Source organism: Lissotriton vulgaris, unplaced genomic scaffold, assembly GCF_964263255.1.
Source record: "Lissotriton vulgaris unplaced genomic scaffold, aLisVul1.2 SCAFFOLD_1411, whole genome shotgun sequence".
NCBI lineage: Eukaryota > Metazoa > Chordata > Amphibia > Caudata > Salamandridae > Lissotriton > Lissotriton vulgaris.
The window spans coordinates 446,088-468,384 of NW_028250719.1; the positions used below are offsets into that span (position 1 = coordinate 446,088).

A 22,297-nucleotide genomic window follows, 5' to 3' on the forward strand; every position below is an offset into this window, starting at 1 on the left:
CTTTCAAACAGTGCAGTGGATTGGATATGTTTTCTTTAAACAACATCAATATTTTTGCAGCTTTATATGGAATTGTCACTCCATTTACTAAAACATATGGGTATAAATGAAGAGTACTTCCTCTCTGATATGGTACTGCAAAGAGTGTACAGTTTTGGGGTGACTATATCCACAGGTCATCAGGTGGAACATCAGTTGCTATGGGATGAGTCCGTAATCGAGGCACTGACAAACTGAGGCATATCTTCCTAACTTACTATAAGGGCACACCCATGTTGATGCTGAAAATATGCTTAGAAACATCACACCTTTTTTTTCAATTAATTATATACATGGCAAACTGTTTATTTTACAGATTATAACTCACCTGCAGAGGCACCAGAGGACAAAACCAAGACCACAATATGGATCCAAACAGATTGCAACTTCTCTGGACGGGTAGAGTTCGCACTGCAGCTTAATAGAACGACAAAAGGCACTAGTGGCTGCATGAGACATCTGAAATACAATGGAAAGTAAATGAAAATGCAGAACATTTATGCCATTACTGCCCTGTGCATTATTAATTAATAGTTTGGTATTCTTCATTATGCTCAGGTATCTCTCCCCTATTAGGATGTGGTCATATATATCAATGGAGAACAACTGATGCTAGTGATGAGACATCAGTTACAAAAATGCTGTTTTTCATGTAAAGCTATCAGTGTTCTAGAAAAACACACCCAAAACATCAACAAGTACATGAATATTTAATTTCACTGAATCTATAGAGTACTTTTGCCAAGAAGTGAACTAGAAAATTTGCAGCAGTACAATCAAGTTTCAAGAGCAAAATTAAATTATCACAGACGTCCCAGGAGAGAAACAGGGAAAAATATACTCTTTATCCAGGAAACACAGGAGAGGTAGAGTTTAGAATGAACTGACAGAAAACGCAAGGGAATTCCTGTTATCACTGGATGGAGTTTAGAAATTGGGCGTAGGTTAAAGTAAGCTCTACACACAGAAATAAGTTAACAAAATTAAAAGGGAGCAAAATCATGAATGCTCTTCGAAATTCTACATAGAAAGCAAACAAGAACAAGGAGCAGGAAATATGACAGTCTGGGCAGAGTGACATCTTTGGAGGCCATATATTTGGATCACTGTGTGATGACGTTTGTTTTTTTTTTTTTAACTTTTACATTTAGGGTGCATGATCCACCTTTCACAAAGTACACTGACAATTGGCTGTTTAATGCTTTATCTCTATTTGTATTTCTGCTTCGAGGCCACAGAACATTCAGCCTATGTGCATGGCTAGAGTGAGTCATGAAGTATACTGGGATGCACCAATGATTGGCAACAACTGGAACAGATCCCATCTGTTTGTGCTGCTGGCCTGCTCCATGGCTCTCTCAGAAATGCACTTACTATTTCCGTGGCACACCATCATTTCACACTAGCTCCCTGCTCGCTCTTACAGCAGTGATCAGGGCCCTTCAGCCAATAAGGTGGGCAAGGGTACTAGTGAGTCAGGTATACATTTTTATTTAGATGTAGGTTGGGGGTGGGTGGCAGGACAAAATGTATAGGATGCCACTGGGGGCCAAACACAACATGTTACTCCTGCTGGCTACAAAGTGTTTACATTAGGGTTTCAAGGAACATCACAGACCACTTAAGCTTGGCTTCCATTAATCATGCTATCACTTCGAACCCATCCCATTGACAGTCGCCCTGCTATATGCTATAGTAGTTAAGACAATAATAAAAAGAAACCAAAGGTGACAAATATGTTATCTTATTTCTGACTATTCTGAATTTGTTTACACATACTGCAATATGTGCCTAATGCACACACTGCTGTTATTTACTTACTGTATTTGATGATGTTTTGAAGGTTTGATAACAACAAAAACACCAGGAGCCTGCCAAGACTGCTAGTCCTGTGCAATTCACTGTTCCATTGACTTATGTGACAGACTCTTTTGAGGGAACATTCCAGATTACACATGGCTGATTGTGTTTCTGTGTCAGTTCAGCCATGATTGTATTGCAGTATTTGTACAACATTTACTATCTCTATATGGGAAACTGCAGTGCCTACAAGGGCAGTAAGCTACGATTATTACATTAATTTCCAGAGCATAGTTGAAAAATGTTAATCTAGGATTTAACAGTGGCGCATTTCAGGGAGATCTTAATGTAACAGCTGTATTTAAAACATGCATAGAATATATATGTTTAAACTCGCCCATCACATCCCAATAGCCCAGCCATCAGAATCGGCTACAGTGATTTTCCATGTTATAAGGCAACGCCCAGCTTTGTTCCCTAAAACTGCACACGTGGAACTCAATTCTTACCTTTACCCCAGCTAACATTCCAGTTGTTGAAACACTGAAATCCAGATATGCCAATGTTTCTGGGTCAGATGGTTTGTAGATTTGGGCTGGTCTTTTCTTTGGCAAATCATCTATGAAAAAGAAAAGAAATGCTGTAGTCGGTGTTCGGAAGAACGTCTGTACAGGTGAGCTGAGAAAAACCTTTATTAACCTCTCCATCGATTCATATTTCTAACTGTTTTGGAACCCAGAACCGCACAAAACAACCCATGCACTCCAGAGCATGAAAACCATGTCAGTGGAGCCACAGGTCACTTTCAGGGTTACCTGTATTCCCGTCTAGAGGGGACCTGGCCTGACAATTCGTACTGTTCATTCAGGAATAAGACCTAGTATGATTTGTATATGGTTGGGCTTTGGTGTGGGTACAAAACAATGGCCAAAAATAAAAATGGACTGGAACTCAGTCTAGTGGTTGAGAAGCACTCAAGCATGCCACCCATCACATTTTGCTTTTCTTTTCTTTCTTGATAGTTTTAGCCCATCTCTAGAGTAATTAACATCCAATGACTATTAAATGAAGTGATACATAAGAAAACGTATACAAAAGCTGAGATCTGTTCTTCTATTCAGTTTTGTATTAAGTGAAAACTACTGATCTAACTGGATGGGGCATGTGTAATAAGTATTAAGTCTGAGAACGTATTTTTAGGACAGGTGAGGCAACAGGGTACGTGGGCAGCTGCAAACTTTTGAATTACTCTAATTGTCAGACTAGACCCTGAAACTTTTACAGAAACTGCTCCCGTGTGGCGATAGGTGGAGCCATTGGACTCCGTGGCAACCTTGCCCCTGTCTGACACCAGAGAGCAATTTATAAATAGCACCCCTACTTGCTGCCAGTTAAAACCCAAGCATTCCATACCCTCAGACGCAGAGCGTCAGTGCTAGATTCAGAATCATGCCAGTACAAATACTAACTTGGCCATAGGAGAGGGACCACAGAACACCTCAGGTGCAATTAGTCCTTTGTGTTTTTAATCTTACCAGAGATCCCAGGTTCCTATAAATAAAACTCAAAAGTCCTGTGGGGAGCTATAGACAATTTGAGTTCTCAAATCCACCTGATACTACACCAACTATTATCACTTACACAGGAGAACTTAAAATGGGCAGTGAAGAGATCCTGACTAAAGAACCTACCTTGAGAGACTCGCTATGCATTGCACCGCCCGCCTAGCATGGAACACAATCTGAAGATGAAGCATGCCACGTTGGTGGGTGAGGATTTTTGTCCCTGAAATAATTTTTTCCTTGATTTCCTGTGGGGCCAATGATACTACATACATTTAGAGTATCAAAATAATAAGTTCATCACTGGTCTCTCTTGAACATCACTGTTCACGATTTGTAGGAAGTGTCATCAGACTTCGTGGCAACCTCACTCCTGCCTCATGGCGTACAGCTGTTTATAGACGGAAACCCTCTGCGCTGTCAGTTTAAACCCAAGCATTCTGCACCTTCAGGTGCACAGCGTCAGTGGTAGATTGAGAACTGTGACAGTGCAAAATTTAACTTTCAGTAACTTTATCTCGTTTACTGCCAGCCTTGCTTCTTGTAAGCAGGGACTACAAGTACAAAGTGCGGGTTTATGCACCACTTGCAGGTTTTCAAAACACCTAAAAGGCATTGCCATTTACAATTCCAATAGCTCAAACTCTCGCAAATGCAAGACATATTGCATTGCAATGCTGGTCTTATAAGGTAAAAGGAAATTAGTTTAACACAAGTCCATTTACAGAGTATTATGAACTCTTCCCAAAGAATCTTTTCCCCGCTGGGCTTCTGGCTAAGCAGCCAGGTCAAAACACGCAAGATGATGGACGGAATGTTGCACAATGGCAAAACATTCACCCTCAGTCACAGATCTGGGTTTAATCCATCGTTATTTTGCTCACCAAGCCACCCCAGTTCAGACATGGCCATATGCAAGCAGCCAGGTCAATACATGTTTGTTTATTTCTTTGAAGTATTTTTCACAGTGCACAAAGCGCATCAAGTCTCTACGTGTAGAAGGAAGCAAGTCAGAAAGCAAGCCAGATATCCAGAAAAGGGAGCTGCTGAAAGAAACATGCTGGTTTTCGGATTAGCATTAGAAGTAGGATGGCGAGTTGCAAAATCATGTCACGTGATGTAATCCTGAGCAACTGTCTCAAGTTTGTTTCTATTCTTTCTACAATGTAGAATACTTAGAGGTCAAGATGTGGATATGTGTTTTATTAAAAGCTGAGCACTTGATCTAAAACACGTTTGGGAAAGTTTCAAAGTGGTGAAAGTTACGAAGTTGGTGGCCCTGAGGCGGCAGCAGCCATAGGAAGGCAGAAACCGTGAGACCTGGCCCTGTGTTTCAAAAGCAGGAGGAAGGAGGAGGCAGCTGCAGTGAAACAGACCTCTATCTTTGAATGCACAGGAAATGTGGCAAGCTAAGAGCAAGATTTCCAGCTGTTTACAACAGAGCTCTGAAAAACACATGAGCACTGGCCTTCAGTGCTCTGCTTAGAGAAAGAAATAGTGCTCACAAGCTCCGAGTAACAAAACCGGTAATCGGGACAGTCCTTTAAAATGGGCGGAGCATTTAAAGCCCATATCCTGAATACAGCCTGTCCCAAAGACCGAGCAAGTGCTAACTAGGCGAGAACTAAAGATGGCTGACCCTGCAAACATAGAAAGGCAAAAAAAGCGGACACATTTTTAATGGTGCCCAAAGACCTTGCTGGGTCTAAGACAGGACATCTGAAAGCTTAGCTTGAAGTTGATCGACCCAACCGTTCCGCACATCAGGCCACAAACTTTGCCCAAAGTCCAGAACAGAATGACTTCATGGATGGGTGGCGAGCAGCCAGATGATAAACTTCCTTGGGCAGACGTAATAAGCTTAGCTGACTCTGCTCAATGTCCACACATGAAGATGTAGGTAATGGAGGTTCAGGTGCAGAACTTGCCATGTTGTTGGGATAGTAGGTCCTTCCGAAGAGGTAGGAGGAGTGCGATACGGATGCCTAGACTGAACCAGACCCTTTGAGCCCAGCCTACCAGTGTAGAGCTATCAGAACAAGCAGAGCCTGGTCCCTCCAGACCTTCAAAAACCAAGGAAGCAGTGGTAGAAGAAAGGAATGCATTGAGGAGACCAGTGTCCCATAGTACGCAAAATTAAACTCTCAAGGAACCTTGTGGTAAATACTATAGAGGTTAAAAAACCTGCAGAGCGTTCTCAGAGGTGGTGAAAAAACTAAACCCAATGCACGCCATACTGAGTGACTATCACCTGAACCACATCTGGACACAGCAGCCACTTGTGTCTGGCATTCAAGGACTCTGTCAGATAGCTGAGAGTAAGTAAATCAAAGGGACAGCCAGCACCATAGCCTCAGTGAGTCGTGGCAGGTTCTGTTACCCTTATTCCCTTGCAAACCTTCCCTTGCAGACTGCCTCATTTATTGCAGTGCCACATGACACCATCCGGAACACCATTGATAAAAGGAATTTTCTGTGCTAACCAAAGTTCAGATTTGGCTCACTGGCAGAGTATTAGAAAAGAAAGCAGTGAGATGGTAATCTGCAGATGGTCCTCTTTGTAATGAAGTTACTTTTAATTGCTTTTCTCTGAGATATAATGATGTAGATATATAGAGTGGAGCGATTATCCAGGGAAGGGAGTCCTGGCGCTAAATTGGAGAACAACACTTACTGAAACAGCCATCTTTTGAGATCATTATGAAATTTGCAAAGGTTAACTTCAGAAAAAAAAGAGAAAAAAGGAAAGGAATTCCACTTTTTGGGGTCTAGACAGAAAAGTGCTCTGACATCTATGTGAGCATGGTTAATGTGAGGAATGTCAAGCATGGGGATATGTGCGTAGAAGAACCATGACCACTCAAACACGTGCTGAGGCGAGACCAAAGGTAAGGAATGAGTACTGAAAGTGGTCCCTCCCTAAGAACAAGCACTGGCGTTGCCAATAGGTCTCGCAGTAGGAAAGTTTGAGCTATTGGTTGTGTAAATGACAAAGCCCTTTATGTATTCTAAATGATAACAACAGTGAAAGGCATTGTTATTTGCCATTGTAATAGTTCCACCTGTCGTACTGCGCGATCTATTGGCAACGTGAGTGTTGTTCGTGTGTGAGTGGCGTTGTGTGTGTGAGTGGCGTTGCGTGTGTGAGTGGCGTTGCGTGTGTGGCGTTGCGTGTGTGAGTGGCGTTGCGTGTGTGAGTGGCGTTGCGTGTGTGAGTGGCGTTGCGTGTGTGAGTGGCGTTGCGTGTGTGAGAGGTGTTGCCTGTGTGTGAGGCGTTGGCTGTGTGATTTGTGTTGCCTGTGTGAGTGGCGTTGCCTGTGTGAGTGGCGTTGCCTGTGTGAGTGGCGTTGGCAGTGTGAGTGGCGTTGGCAGTGTGAGTGGCGTTGCATGTGGCAGTGGCGTTGCATGTGTGCGTAGTTGAGTGGCGTTGCATAGTTGAGTGGTGTTGCGTTGTTTAGTGGCGTTGCATGTGTGAGTGGTGTTGCATGTGTGAGTGGCGTTGCGTAGTTGAGTGTCGTTGCGTAGTTGAGTGTCGTTGCGTAGTTGAGTGTCGTTGCGTAGTTGAGTGTCGTTGCGTAGTTGAGTGTCGTTGCGTAGTTGAGTGTCGTTGCGTAGTTGAGTGGTGTTGCGTTGTTTAGTGGCGTTGCATGTGTGAGTGGTGTTGCATGTGTGAGTGCCGTTGCGTGGTTGAGTGTCGTTGCATAGTTGAGTGGCGTTGCATAGTGAGTGGCGTTGCATAGTTGAGTGGCATTGCGTAGTTGAGTGGCGTTGCGTAGTTGAGTGGCGTTGCGTAGTTGAGTGGCGTTGCGTAGTTGAGTGGCGTTGCGTAGTTGAGTGTCTTTTAGTAGATGAGTGGCGTTGCGTAGATGAGGGTGAGGTGTTGAGGGTGAGTAAGGATGAGTGAGAGTGAGGGTGAGTGAGGTGTTGAGGGTGAGTGAGGAGTTGAGGGTGAGTGAGGTGTTGAGGGTGAGTGATGGTGAGGTGTTGAGGGTGAGGTGTTGAGGGTGATTGAGGTGTTGAGGGTGAGTGCGGGTGAGGAGTTGAGGTGGAGGCGTTGAGTGTGAGTGAGGGTGAGTGTGAGGTATTGTCATTGAGTGTGAGTGAGTGTGAGTGAGGGGATGTGAGGGTGATGGGGGGTGATGGTGAGGGTGTGTGAGCGTGAGGGTGTGTGAGTCTGAGTGTGAGTTATTGTCATTGAGTGTGTGTGAGTGTGAGTGAGGGGGTGTGAGTGTGTGAGTGTGAGTGTGTGAGTGTGAGGGTGAGGAGTTGAGGGTGAGTGCGTGTGAGGGTGACTGTGGAGTTGAGGGTGAGTGAGGTGTTGAGGGTGAGTGAGGTGTTGAGGGTGAGTGAGGTGTTGAGGGTGATTGAGGGGTTGAGGGTGATTGAGGGGTTGAGGGTGATTGAGGGGTTGAGGGTGAGTGAGAGTGAGTGAGCGTGAGGGTGAGTGAGGGTGAGTGTGAGTTTGGGTGAGGTGTTGAGGGTGGGTGAGGCGTTGAGGGTGAGTGAGGATGAGTGAGGGTGAGTGAGGAGTGAGTGTGAGTTAGGGTGAGGGGTTGAGGGTGGGTGAGGGTGAGGGGTTGAGGGTGAGTGAGGATGAGTGAGGATGAGTGAGGGTGAGTGAGGGTGAGTGAGGGCGAGTGAGGGCGAGTGAGGGCGAGTGAGGGCGAGTGAGGGTGAGTGAGGGTGAGTGAGGGTGAGTGAGGGGTTGAGGGTGAGTGAGGGTGAGTGAGGGTGAGTGAGTGAGGGTGAGGGGGAGGACCCAGGACCTAATTGGGACACAGACTGGCATTTCTGCTCCAGACGACTAAGAAGCGGCCACAGAGAGCCAAACGATAAAAGCACAACTAACGAGAGGCTGAAATTCTACTTGAATATTCTGCCCGCGTTGCCTTGTTCCTTTTGAAAAGGAGATACCAACGATGAGCGCTGAGATACAGCGTGGCACTTCCTAGCATTTTCGTGGACCTCAGTCGCGTATTCTGCAGATGCGTACAGAAAATGCTCGTCTATAGATCCCAACATGGGAGTAGAAAACGGAACATGGGGACTGAACCACCACCACAACGGACACGACCATCTGTCGGGCCAACCCGAACCGTTTGCTGCAAATGGCGGCATGTGCGCTGCAAAACAAGGGGGTGGGGGGCTGCAGCGCACAGCCCACCCCTCCAAAGCAATCGACAGAAGAAGCATGGCGTCCTTTTCTGACCCAGGTGCACGCGAGAAAAGGGCGCGCGTGCAAAACGAAAGCAGACGCCTTTCACGATGTTGATAAACACGATTGATTTTTGCCATGCATGAAAAACCATGAATGGAGGGAGAGGGAGCCAGCGAGCAGCCAGCCAGGCGGTGGAAGCGGTGCGAGCACTCGGACAGGAGAAACGCGACGTGCACCAGAAACAAAAAAACGCCGGATGGGGGCGGGAAAGCCTGGTGGGAGGCGTGAATGCGCGAGGGGAGGCAGGCGGATTGGGAGAGCAGCCTGATGGGGGCGGGAGAGCCTGGTGGGTGGGCGTGAATGAGGGGAGGACTGGGCTGGGCTTGCATGCGGATTGGGAGAGAAGCCTGATGCGAGAGGCTGAAATTCTACTTGAATATTCTGCCCGCGTTGCCTTGTTCCTTTTGAAAAGGAGATACCAACGCTGAGCGCTGAGATACAGCGTGGCACTTCCTAGCATTTTCGTGGACCTCAGTCGAGTATTCTGCAGATGCGTACAGAAAATGCTCGTCTATAGATCCCAACATGGGAGTAGAAAACGGAACATGGGGACTGAACCACCACCACAACGGACACGACCATCTGTCGGGCCAACCCGAACCGTTTGCTGCAAATGGCGGCATGTGCGCTGCAAAACAAGGGGGTGGGGGGCTGCAGCGCACAGCCCACCCCTCCAAAGCAATCGACAGAAGAAGCATGGCGTCCTTTTCTGACCCAGGTGCACGCGAGAAAAGGGCGCGCGTGGAAAACGAAAGCAGACGCCTTTCACGATGTTGATAAACACGATTGATTTTTGCCATGCATGAAAAACCATGAATGGAGGGAGAGGGAGCCAGCGAGCAGCCAGCCAGGCGGTGGAAGCGGTGCGAGCACTCGGACAGGAGAAACGCGCCGTGCACCAGAAACAAAAAAATGAAACGCCGGATGGGGGCGGGAAAGCCTGGTGGGAGGCGTGAATGCGCGAGGGGAGGCAGGCGGATTGGGAGAGAAGCCTGATGGGGGCGGGAGAGCCTGGTGGGTGGGCGTGAATGAGGGGAGGACTGGGCTGGGCTTGCATGCGGATTGGGAGAGAAGCCTGATGGGTGCGGGAGAGCCTGGTGGGTGGGCGTGAATGAGGGGAGGACTGGGCTGGGCTTGCATGCGGATTGGGAGAGAAGCCTGATGGGGGCGGGAGAGCCTGGTGGGTGGGCGTGAATGAGGGGAGGACTGGGCTGGGCTTGCATGCGATGCGCGTGCATGTTGACGGGCACTGCATGAAAACCGCGGGCTGAAAGCCCTTTGGTTTGAAGAGAAAATAGCCGACTTGAATTCTCCCCATTTCCCATTCCTGCGGAATGGTAAAGGCTCGACCTAAACAAGCACTGGCGTTGCCAATAGGTCTCGCAGTAGGAAAGTTTGAGCTATTGGTTGTGTAAATGACAAAGCCCTTTATGTATTCTAAATGATAACAACAGTGAAAGGCATTGTTATTTGCCATTGTAATAGTTCCACCTGTCGTACTGCGCGATCTATTGGCAACGTGAGTGTTGTTCGTGTGTGAGTGGCGTTGTGTGTGTGAGTGGCGTTGCGTGTGTGAGTGGCGTTGCGTGTGTGGCGTTGCGTGTGTGAGTGGCGTTGCGTGTGTGAGTGGCGTTGCGTGTGTGAGTGGCATTGCGTGTGTGAGTGGCGTTGCGTGTGTGAGAGGTGTTGCCTGTGTGTGAGGCGTTGGCTGTGTGATTTGTGTTGCCTGTGTGAGTGGCGTTGCCTGTGTGAGTGGCGTTGGCAGTGTGAGTGGCGTTGGCAGTGTGAGTGGCGTTGCATGTGGCAGTGGCGTTGCATGTGTGCGTAGTTGAGTGGCGTTGCATAGTTGAGTGGTGTTGCGTTGTTTAGTGGCGTTGCATGTGTGAGTGGTGTTGCATGTGTGAGTGGCGTTGCGTAGTTGAGTGTCGTTGCGTAGTTGAGTGTCGTTGCGTAGTTGAGTGTCGTTGCGTAGTTGAGTGTCGTTGCGTAGTTGAGTGTCGTTGCGTAGTTGAGTGTCGTTGCGTAGTTGAGTGTCGTTGCGTAGTTGAGTGTCGTTGCGTAGTTGAGTGGTGTTGCGTTGTTTAGTGGCGTTGCATGTGTGAGTGGTGTTGCATGTGTGAGTGCCGTTGCGTGGTTGAGTGTCGTTGCATAGTTGAGTGGCGTTGCATAGTTGAGTGGCGTTGCATAGTTGAGTGGCATTGCGTAGTTGAGTGGCGTTGCGTAGTTGAGTGGCGTTGCGTAGTTGAGTGGCGTTGCGTAGTTGAGTGTCTTTTAGTAGATGAGTGGCGTTGCGTAGATGAGGGTGAGGTGTTGAGGGTGAGTAAGGATGAGTGAGAGTGAGGGTGAGTGAGGTGTTGAGGGTGAGTGAGGAGTTGAGGGTGAGTGAGGTGTTGAGGGTGAGTGATGGTGAGGTGTTGAGGGTGAGGTGTTGAGGGTGATTGAGGTGTTGAGGGTGAGTGCGGGTGAGGAGTTGAGGTGGAGGCGTTGAGTGTGAGTGAGGGTGAGTGTGAGGTATTGTCATTGAGTGTGAGTGAGTGTGAGTGAGGGGGTGTGAGGGTGATGGGGGGTGATGGTGAGGGTGTGTGAGCGTGAGGGTGTGTGAGTCTGAGTGTGAGTTATTGTCATTGAGTGTGTGTGAGTGTGAGTGAGGGGGTGTGAGTGTGTGAGTGTGTGAGTGTGAGGGTGAGGAGTTGAGGGTGAGTGCGTGTGAGGCTGACTGTGGAGTTGAGGGTGAGTGAGGTGTTGAGGGTGAGTGAGGTGTTGAGGGTGAGTGAGGTGTTGAGGGTGATTGAGGGGTTGAGGGTGATTGAGGGGTTGAGGGTGATTGAGGGGTTGAGGGTGAGTGAGAGTGAGTGAGCGTGAGGGTGAGTGAGGGTGAGTGTGAGTTTGGGTGAGGTGTTGAGGGTGGGTGAGGCGTTGAGGGTGAGTGAGGATGAGTGAGGGTGAGTGAGGAGTGAGTGTGAGTTAGGGTGAGGGGTTGAGGGTGGGTGAGGGTGAGGGGTTGAGGGTGAGTGAGGATGAGTGAGGATGAGTGAGGGTGAGTGAGGGCGAGTGAGGGCGAGTGAGGGCGAGTGAGGGCGAGTGAGGGCGAGTGAGGGTGAGTGAGGGTGAGTGAGGGGTTGAGGGTGAGTGAGGGTGAGTGAGGGTGAGTGAGTGAGGGTGAGGGGGAGGACCCAGGACCTAATTGGGACACAGACTGGCATTTCTGCTCCAGACGACTAAGAAGCGGCCACAGAGAGCCAAACGATAAAAGCACAACTAACGAGAGGCTGAAATTCTACTTGAATATTCTGCCCGCGTTGCCTTGTTCCTTTTGAAAAGGAGATACCAACGATGAGCGCTGAGATACAGCGTGGCACTTCCTAGCATTTTCGTGGACCTCAGTCGCGTATTCTGCAGATGCGTACAGAAAATGCTCGTCTATAGATCCCAACATGGGAGTAGAAAACGGAACATGGGGACTGAACCACCACCACAACGGACACGACCATCTGTCGGGCCAACCCGAACCGTTTGCTGCAAATGGCGGCATGTGCGCTGCAAAACAAGGGGGTGGGGGGCTGCAGCGCACAGCCCACCCCTCCAAAGCAATCGACAGAAGAAGCATGGCGTCCTTTTCTGACCCAGGTGCACGCGAGAAAAGGGCGCGCGTGCAAAACGAAAGCAGACGCCTTTCACGATGTTGATAAACACGATTGATTTTTGCCATGCATGAAAAACCATGAATGGAGGGAGAGGGAGCCAGCGAGCAGCCAGCCAGGCGGTGGAAGCGGTGCGAGCACTCGGACAGGAGAAACGCGACGTGCACCAGAAACAAAAAAACGCCGGATGGGGGCGGGAAAGCCTGGTGGGAGGCGTGAATGCGCGAGGGGAGGCAGGCGGATTGGGAGAGAAGCCTGATGGGGGCGGGAGAGCCTGGTGGGTGGGCGTGAATGAGGGGAGGACTGGGCTGGGCTTGCATGCGGATTGGGAGAGAAGCCTGATGCGAGAGGCTGAAATTCTACTTGAATATTCTGCCCGCGTTGCCTTGTTCCTTTTGAAAAGGAGATACCAACGCTGAGCGCTGAGATACAGCGTGGCACTTCCTAGCATTTTCGTGGACCTCAGTTGAGTATTCTGCAGATGCGTACAGAAAATGCTCGTCTATAGATCCCAACATGGGAGTAGAAAACGGAACATGGGGACTGAACCACCACCACAACGGACACGACCATCTGTCGGGCCAACCCGAACCGTTTGCTGCAAATGGCGGCATGTGCGCTGCAAAACAAGGGGGTGGGGGGCTGCAGCGCACAGCCCACCCCTCCAAAGCAATCGACAGAAGAAGCATGGCGTCCTTTTCTGACCCAGGTGCACGCGAGAAAAGGGCGCGCGTGGAAAACGAAAGCAGACGCCTTTCACGATGTTGATAAACACGATTGATTTTTGCCATGCATGAAAAACCATGAATGGAGGGAGAGGGAGCCAGCGAGCAGCCAGCCAGGCGGTGGAAGCGGTGCGAGCACTCGGACAGGAGAAACGCGCCGTGCACCAGAAACAAAAAAATGAAACGCCGGATGGGGGCGGGAAAGCCTGGTGGGAGGCGTGAATGCGCGAGGGGAGGCAGGCGGATTGGGAGAGAAGCCTGATGGGGGCGGGAGAGCCTGGTGGGTGGGCGTGAATGAGGGGAGGACTGGGCTGGGCTTGCATGCGGATTGGGAGAGAAGCCTGATGGGTGCGGGAGAGCCTGGTGGGTGGGCGTGAATGAGGGGAGGACTGGGCTGGGCTTGCATGCGGATTGGGAGAGAAGCCTGATGGGGGCGGGAGAGCCTGGTGGGTGGGCGTGAATGAGGGGAGGACTGGGCTGGGCTTGCATGCGATGCGCGTGCATGTTGACGGGCACTGCATGAAAACCGCGGGCTGAAAGCCCTTTGGTTTGAAGAGAAAATAGCCGACTTGAATTCTCCCCATTTCCCATTCCTGCGGAATGGTAAAGGCTCGACCTAAAAATGGAGGGAAAAGCCTATGGACTGGAGGACGAGCACATGAAAGTATTCACCACTCGGGTCCATTTGCATTTTGAATTTGGCTCGAAGGAAGTTGCTCAAGAAACAAAGTTCCAAAATTAAGCGCCAAGAAGGAGTGGGAGAAGCTCCTGCTGCCTCTTTCCATCTTGAGGACTGTCTGTAACCTCGGTCTAGCAAGGACTGAATCTCTTTGGCAAATATGTAGCTACGTGTTGATGAAGTCAGAGTTAAAAAGTGCATCTGGTGGTAAGCTGTGCCCTCCGAGTTGCCCTTGAACTTCCAATATTGTTGAAGAAACGGACACACCCGACAGAACAACCCCAAGGATCAGTCCATGACATGGCTATCCTTAAATTTCTCTCAAGCTGAATCCGAGGCTTCTTACAGGTGCTCCATTGCTTAAGGTTTGAAGTCTTCAGGGGAGACATGCCTAGCACAATGGCACAGAAAAACATTTTGGAACTTGGTAAAGAACCAACAAAGTGCAGCAGAAGAGCTCAAGATCAACGACGAGAGCTCAGAAAAAAGGAACTGACGGTAGCAAACGGGAGGAGGAGGAAATGGGGGGATTGTCAACTCCGGTCTTTTTTTCATAACAAGGTCCTTGTTCAATTTTAAATACGCTCACGATATTAATTGAATTTCTAGGAACTTAACATTACACGATTTTGGCATTTTTACTTGCGCAAAACTAGTTTGAGCAGAAAATGGTAGCTCAATATACCTTCTTACATGAAATATGCCTTCAAGTGAAAGTTTCAAGCAAAATACTGGCCAACAATTTTATCAAATGGAAAATTTTCATGAAAAAACCATCAATACAGACACTGCTAATTGAACCACCCTTTTCAGGCAGTGGGTAGTAAATCAATGGAAAACCTTGCTGAAGAAGCAGTTGAATAAAAGTATGTAATAAATTCCAAAGAACCACACAAAAATACTTAAAGGTATGCTCTAAGAAGACAAAAGTAATATATTCGAGACCCTGTAGGGTTCGCGAGGCAAAGAGTGGTAAAGAGCTCGGTAAGACTTTGACGTCCTAAGACTACTATATTTATCATAAAATCATATGATGTCTCCAGGGTGCTCCTGCTAAAGCAAAATCGAGCTCCCACAGAGCCTCACCTGTGTCTAGTATTGGAGGCCACGTTCTTACATCGACCGCTGCTGCAGCTTCCCTTGACCGTAACAATTTGCAAATTAACTGCGTCGTCATTAAACAGGCAGAACGGCTCACCTGGGAATATTAAAAGACAATAACTTGCAAAAATCTGACAACAAAATCATGTAATGAATTAGAAAAGCCTGTATGATCATGCCCTCTAAATGCTGCAGATTTGTTTCCCACATTTCACAGTAAAACTGTCTAGTTTTAATTAAATAGCAGCAAGAGGCTAATCCAACAGCACAGAAGAAAAGCAATGAAAGTTTAGAAGCAAATGTTATCACTAAAAGCAATAAGACATTTGTATATTTTGTAAGGTACTGCAAAGGTAACTTGTACAACCAAATAAAAGTAATCACAACTATGCTATACAAATCTGTTAAAAATATTCTGGAGTGCAGCAGTTCGTACAAACCAGCTCAAATATCGTAGAATGAATACGTTGAACACCAGTGTAAAACTATTCAATGGCACACTCGGGAGAGGTCACTGCCAACCGCTTTTTTTGTTATATTGAATGCTCCATGTTTAAATGCAGGTTTGTGCATTTTTTTGTTTAATTGTTTATATTGTTTTCTAAATCACTGACCAGCTCTTTCAGGGTTTTAGACAGCTGCACATAAAAATGAACATTAACTTTATGGTGCATTTTATACAAGCACTTGAAAGAAGAGAGGAAAACATGCAAGAATTCTGTTTACTGTGAAAAACTGGAAGTGTTAATTAGGGGGCAGAGGGAAGGCATGCTGTCCCCCTAGATTTAGAGAGTAGGTGTCTAAGGGAAACTAATGTATATTGTTTTTAACTAATTACAATCTTGCGGGACTCTTGTGGGATTGTGGCTAGTAATAAAGAGTAGATGAGTTCTCAATACACTATTGGTAGGAATGCATATTGTGATCAGCGTTTTTTAAATGAAGTGTGTAACAGATAACTACTGCGATGAGTAAATAGTTAATTCTTATTTTAATAAAATGTTACAATCTCGCGAGACTCTTGTGGGATACTGAAAAGTAGGAAGGAGTAGGAGATGTTTGAACACACTCTGCTATGTACACTTGTAACTGTAGGAAGGAGTCTTACTGGAGATGGTGTTTATCAAAGTCTACTATTTATGCTCATTATATGCACAACTGTCATCTGAGAGGGAGGTCTGGAAGGAGGGGGCTGTCCCTCTCCAGTCACTAAGAAATACACCTGTCATCTCAGAGAGAGATCTGAGAGGAAAGGGCAGTCCCTTCAGAATCACTATTATAAACACCAGTCATCTGAGAGAGAGGCCTCAAAGGATAGTTTACTCCATCCACATACCCGTCGACTGAGATTAGGGTCTGAAAGAAGAGGTAATTCCCACCTATGTACACCTATTAAGCAAGAAAGGGGTCTTAACGGAAAGGCCAGTCCCTGCACACGCCCTACTATGCATAGTTAGTTGAGAGAGAGGTTCGAAAGCAGAGAGCAGTAGCTCCTCAAACTCCAGTATGCACACCCATCATCCAACAGAGGTCTTTTAGTAGAGGCGATAGTTCTTCCCGTATACCACTATTTCCCTACAATTTTGTTGCAATCCCGTGAAAGTCTTGCAAGAGTACAGCGCAAGCTTCAGGGAGTGAGGGTTGCGGTATGAGGCTCATGCAATCCCGCAAGACCCGCATGGAACATTACTGGGACGGCCACAAGGTGTTTTATGATCCCGCAAGAGTCTCACAAAATTGTTGGAGAGAAGTAGAATAAAAGGGTCAAGATGCATCCAATAGCTAATATTCAAATTGCATGGTTAAATAAAATGCTGTGAAGTGATTGGGTGTAGAGCCAGAGATAGCTCAGATTGTCTTTGGTGCTTTTGGGAGGAAGAAAGTCTCTGAGTTGTGTTCAGCAGATCTGACTTAATTTGGAACTGAACGAGACTGGTGTCTCCCGCTCTGTTTAAGAAAGAGCTCCAAGTTCAAGTATTTAATAATATACTTTATTATGTTTGTTGAGAAGTGTCCGTAAGTGCACTAATGTAGGCAAATGTAGGCAAACTAATTCATATTTGCAGTGTGTAAAGCTGTTTATGGAGGTGTATATGTGTTAATATAGCTTTTGATATTAGGCGCAATAACCTGAGATTAATTAGCTCAATGGAGAGGCTAGACACACCGCATTCCACAGAGTGGTTAAGCCCTGTTTGCCAGCAGATAAGTTATCTGCCTCATTTGTGGTAGAGCAGGCGCACAGAGTTCTAGCGCCCAAACCCCCCTCCCACCTCACACCCAGCACAGGCCTATGATCACTCATTCTCAATTTAGGGACTGAGATTCCATCCTTTGTGAGGCTCGGCGCGCCATGCACACCTACACTATACAAACTCTAAAATACAGGTGTTTCTGGACTACACTAGAAAAGTGCTGGCCAACCGGCGGTCAAACAAAAGTTGAAAGCTATCAACCTCTCTTACATGCTCCTACTCCCCCTGCGGCCAAAGGTCATCTATGAATGGAAACAAACTTTTTCAACACGCTGGAAGCTGCATTGAACTTGCTCACTGAGGAAAAGCAGCTCTGCCATTCAGAACAATCTCCCTGCTCTGCTGAGAGAGAGCCTCCAGTCAAGAAGCCTGTGCCTGCTCAGGTGAGTAGGAGGGTCCTGACCCGTTCCCACAAGGTGACCAGCTTCCCCTCCCCAGACGTGGATGCTTCTGGGTCATAACTGAGGTGCCATGGAGAGACCCTGCGGACCGATGCAACCTCTCTTGAACTTGCTCTGGACACAATGCTCTCAGGGGGCTCTGCCACCCTATACCCATTAATGAGGGGCTGTCCCAGAGTCCCACGATTTGATCCGGTGTCCAAGCAGCTGCCTCGAGGGGAGTCAAAATTGTCAAACATTGTATTTTTCTTCTTTATAAGGTATTGGCCAATTGAGATCCTGCTAAAAGGAGGGATCCACCACTCCACGTTTAGTATGTAATATTGTGGGGTTGCGAGGTAGCTCTGAGTGCAAGCAACAGATGCTTCCAGGGTAAAAGTATGCAGTGGGATTTGATGGGGTGGGTTGGGCTATTTTGCTTCAGTGTGACTGTATTTTGTTAAGTATCATTGTTTTTTTAATGTTTTGTCCCATCGCACCAGCATACACGATGCTATCATCACACTTGGTAGAGGCAGCCCAAATTTGGAATTTCAAGCCCACCTTAGGTCGCGCGCAGTTTCTGCCCTAGTTACTTTTACATGTCAACCTTCGCACCTTTCAGGTTTTGTTATGGAATGTTAATAGGTTATTAGACCGCATCATGGTCCTGCCCTATGCCCATAGTTTCCTACAGGCAGTGTTGATGCTTGGCCAACGCACTTGATAGGTGCTCACTGCCCCTTCTTGCTCCGTCAAGGGTATGATAGAGTCTACCATGCTGGATATGTACAGGGCTCAAGAGGGGTGGCAATCCTCCTTCACCGTTCTTTCCCCATGGTGGTCAGACGTGTTCACTCTGAGCCTCAGGGCTGGTATCTTGTCCACAAACGTGGGGCGGAGGGCCAAGGATTTAACCTCCTTTGCCTCTATGCCCCTCCCCCTGTCCTGCACTGAAGCCCTTCCTTCAGACCCTCACAAATTTAACCCTGGAACCACAGTGGTTAGCAGATTTTCTAATGTGGTCCTCAAGGCTGCAGCTAACTCTACTGGTGTCCCCTTAAAGCATAGATGTGAGAGGTTTCGCCAGTTCTCAAAAAGGGTAAATGCTCTCTGCCTATGTGACACCTGTTGAATCCTAGGCAGTGACAGTACACACACACCTCGGCAGCTCCTCATTCCCATCCATGTACATACATTATGAGTATGCCAGCTGCCTACTGCCTACGTGTATCTGGGATTCAGATCCTCCCTTGAGGAATCTCGAAGCACGCCCCTGTACTCCTCCATCTAGGATCTTGGTCTGTCCCCCAGCACCCTCTGTGGCCGCTTAATACGTGGCACCTTAAAGATGAGGCATATTCCCAGGCTCTGGCGGACAAAAACTAAGCATGTTTCCAACCAATAAGGGAACTGTGAAATTCGCCAGCATCTTGGGGATGGCCTGTAAGGCTACCGTCAGAGGGTACACTAAGAGTATTCCCAGAGGGAGGCAGATTCCAACAGGTGGGCCTATGCCCTTCGACTGGAAATGCAACTTCCTGAGGACCCTCAGTAAGAGATTCATCGAAAGCTTGAGCTTGCATGGACCAAGAGTCACCTTATTTTACTTGAGACAGCAAGAAAAGTGTGGCACACCTGTACAGCAAGGGTTTACGAGTGGATGATTAAAATGGTAAATTATTGTATTGGCTGGTTACTCTGCCAATGGCTGCTCGAGTCATCCCTCAGATAGTCGATGCAGAAGGCACTCCAGGCAGCATATCCCGGACATGGTCCAAGCATTTGTGGATTATTATTGTCACTTGTACACAGCGAGACCGAAGGCATAGCTAGATTCCCTCCTTCTAAATGACATTTCTCAACCTTGGGCATCACGGACTGAGAGGCCAGCTTAGGAACAGTCCCTCACAGTGGATGGAATTGCCAGTGCTCTGTCTGCCCTGGTGACCAGGAAGACTCCTGGTCCCGACAGCTGCCCTACTGAATTTTATAGTAAATACAGGGAGATCCTTTCTCCACACTAGCTTGCTCTCTACAATGAAGCTTCTGAAATTGGTCACTTTCTGCAGGTGCTAGACATGGCCACCATTATGGTAATTCCAAAATCGACTCCTCCATCTACCATGTGGCATACCAGCCCATTTAATGTAATTACAGAGAAATAAATATTTTTGACATAATACTATACACAAACCTGAAAACGACTCTTAATACTCTCAAACCTAGATCAGTGTGGCTTCGTGCCAGCTAAGGGCACGAGACACTGCCTCAGACGCCTCCATATTGCCTTGGCCCACCAGCATCTCCTGTTAATAGACTTAGAGAAAGCCTTTAACACAGTTCACTTATATTACCTGGCTTAGGGTCTATGGAAGGTGTGTCTGGGGCCTCATTTTTGAGGCTATGGCAAACAACTGTACTCCAACCTGGTTGCAAGAGTGCAGTACAATGGCGTAGCTTCCAATCCATTCCCTATTCGTCGGGGTACTAGTCAGGGATGCCCCCTGTCCCCTCTCCTTTTTGCCCTTGCCATCGAGCCCCTGCAGTAATGCACAGGTGTGGGGGTGGGATACGGTACATGATGATCACATCGCACTAAATGCTGATGCTGTCCTCCTATTCTTTTCTAAACCCGTAGAGACTAGCCTGTGTTACCTTTGTCTCCTTCAGCTTTATGCAGAGGCCTCCAGTCTGCAGGTTAATAAGGCAAAGTATGTGCTAGTGCCTCTCCACCCCTTTCTGGAGTGTACTGAGTGCAGGACACCATACCAGTGCGGAGTTCAAGCTTCCTCTATTTGGGTATCCATGCTGCACTCCATCTTGAGATGATATGGTCTCTTAATTTTACCCCGCTGACCCACAAAGTAAAGGCAGGCCAGAAAAAATGTCAACCCCTCCCTCTCAACGTGATAGGATGGGTTGCTCTTTATAAAATAATGGTTCCGCCAAAGTTCTTATATCTCTTCCAGATCTTCTCACAGTTGATACACCTCGACATTGGTTCAGGGAGATGGACTCCCTGGCGATATCCTTTCATTGGCACAAATCCAGGCGGCAGCTGACTCTTACAAGGTGTCAGTGGGCGCCTTATGATGGTGGACTGGGCATGGCTAACCTATAATTCTAATAATTGGCATCTCAGACCCTGGTTATAAATGATTGGCTTAATAGTGGGTGGTCAATCCGGGAGCTAACCTTAATGGGGTTTGAGGGCGTGTTAGGGATGGCTCCCTAAGAAAATTCCAGATGTGACCCGTGTGGTTTTTCTTAGCTGATGTGCTGTGCTCCGACACTCTGGCTGGGACTCCAAGCTCACTTAGTATACCTCTTTGTAGAAGGGGTGATGGTTACATGACACTGCTAGTCTGGAGGGATTTCGTCACTGGGACAACATAGGTATTTCCCTGCCAGGGAATGTTTTGTCTGGCACCCGGATGTGTTCTTTCCAAGAACGTCAGTCAACATATGCCCTATCACATACGCAATTTTATAAATATCTTCAATTGCGGCACGTACTGGGGAGACACATTCTTCCGGGTACGACACGCCTTGAATTCAGACCCCCTAGAGATGAAAATCCTGATGGGTGCATTATCGAAGGGAACTACCTCCCAGATTTATCGTTCACTAGTCATCAACGCGCCTGACAAACCTGCGGGTTCAATGGGACAAGTGAGTGGGACAGCTGGAGGACGACGATTGGCCTGATGCTATGATGGTCCCCCGCACTATCACGATATCCTCTAGACTGCGACTGGTCCAGACATATTACTTGTATAGTGCCTACCTCACGACCATTAGTCTCCACAAAGCACACCTCCTTCCAAGTCTGACATGCTTCAGATGTACATATGCTCCTGCAGATTTTTATCACATGGTCTGTTATTTTGAGCTACTGGGCCACGGTAGATGAGGAACTGTCAAAAGTACTTGGGTGGGAGGTGAAACACTCGCCGAGGTAACTCTTCCTGGGTATCTTTGAGGGTACAGATGGAACGAGTGCTTATCGGGAGCTGCTTGAGTGACAAAAAGAGACATAGCAAGTAGATGGGATGGAAGTCTACCAATCCACCCTTGATGTCTCTGTGATGTTGTGGGGTGGGCTGGTGTGCTCAGCAAGAAAGAATGGTGTACAAAGCCCAGGGTTTGCCCCAAGAAACATGCCAAGATCTGGATTAAATTGTTGGAACACTTTATGCAGGGCTTGCTGTGATAAAGTTATGGGAGGTGTATCCTCCAGTGTGTTTACTGTGTCACAATGTCATACTTTCTTTTGCTAATGACCAGCGACACGTGGAAGTGGTGACTGATTTTGTGGTTAACATTTTTTTTTTAAAAGAAAGTTTTAAGTTACTCCAGATTTGTTTGCTTAACAGTTGTTATAAATGTTATTATTATTACAGTATTGTAATGTGGACTACAACTGGCAGTTCCATCTTCAGGGAATGCAGAAGTGCTGTTGCATGTATACATCACTATATGGTACTAAGCATATCTTTTAGGCTATAGAGAATTATTAATGGAGTAGGCAATTATTTGAATACCCAAGTAGGGTGACTTCTCATGCAACAGTGAGGTATCATTAGAGAGGTCAGTCCATGTTCTCACTGTAGTATACAGACCTATCATACAAGAGAGATTTTGGGGAATACTTATTTTCTACTACGCACTGCTATCAGCTGGTAGAGATGTGATAGTGAAGATGGCATTCTTTTGCAAATGTTACTATGTATGCGCTTGTGACTTTGGAGAGACTTTTCAGTGGAGAAGTCTGTGCCTGTGCATACCCTACTAGGCCTCATTGTACTCATGGGGAGAGGTCAGGGAGAGGAGTGTGTCCCCATATTCAACTATCCACACCAATCAACCAAGACAGTTCTGAGCAGTAGGATAC

General features: G+C 47.4%; 1 protein-coding gene across 1 annotated transcript in view; it reads right to left on the minus strand.

Annotated features, from left to right (window-relative positions):
• DIP2C (DIP2 acetate--CoA ligase C (putative)) overlaps positions 1-22,297 on the minus strand; it is a gene marked incomplete at its 5' end in the record, with an annotated part of 296,244 nt that overhangs the window by 129,160 nt on the left and 144,787 nt on the right. Inside the window, 3 exons of the mRNA XM_086950634.1 lie at positions 368-498; positions 2,349-2,458; positions 14,751-14,862. Of these exons, the coding sequence (XP_086806760.1) occupies positions 368-498; positions 2,349-2,458; positions 14,751-14,862 (353 nt within the window). The remainder of the gene's footprint in view (positions 1-367; positions 499-2,348; positions 2,459-14,750; positions 14,863-22,297) is intronic.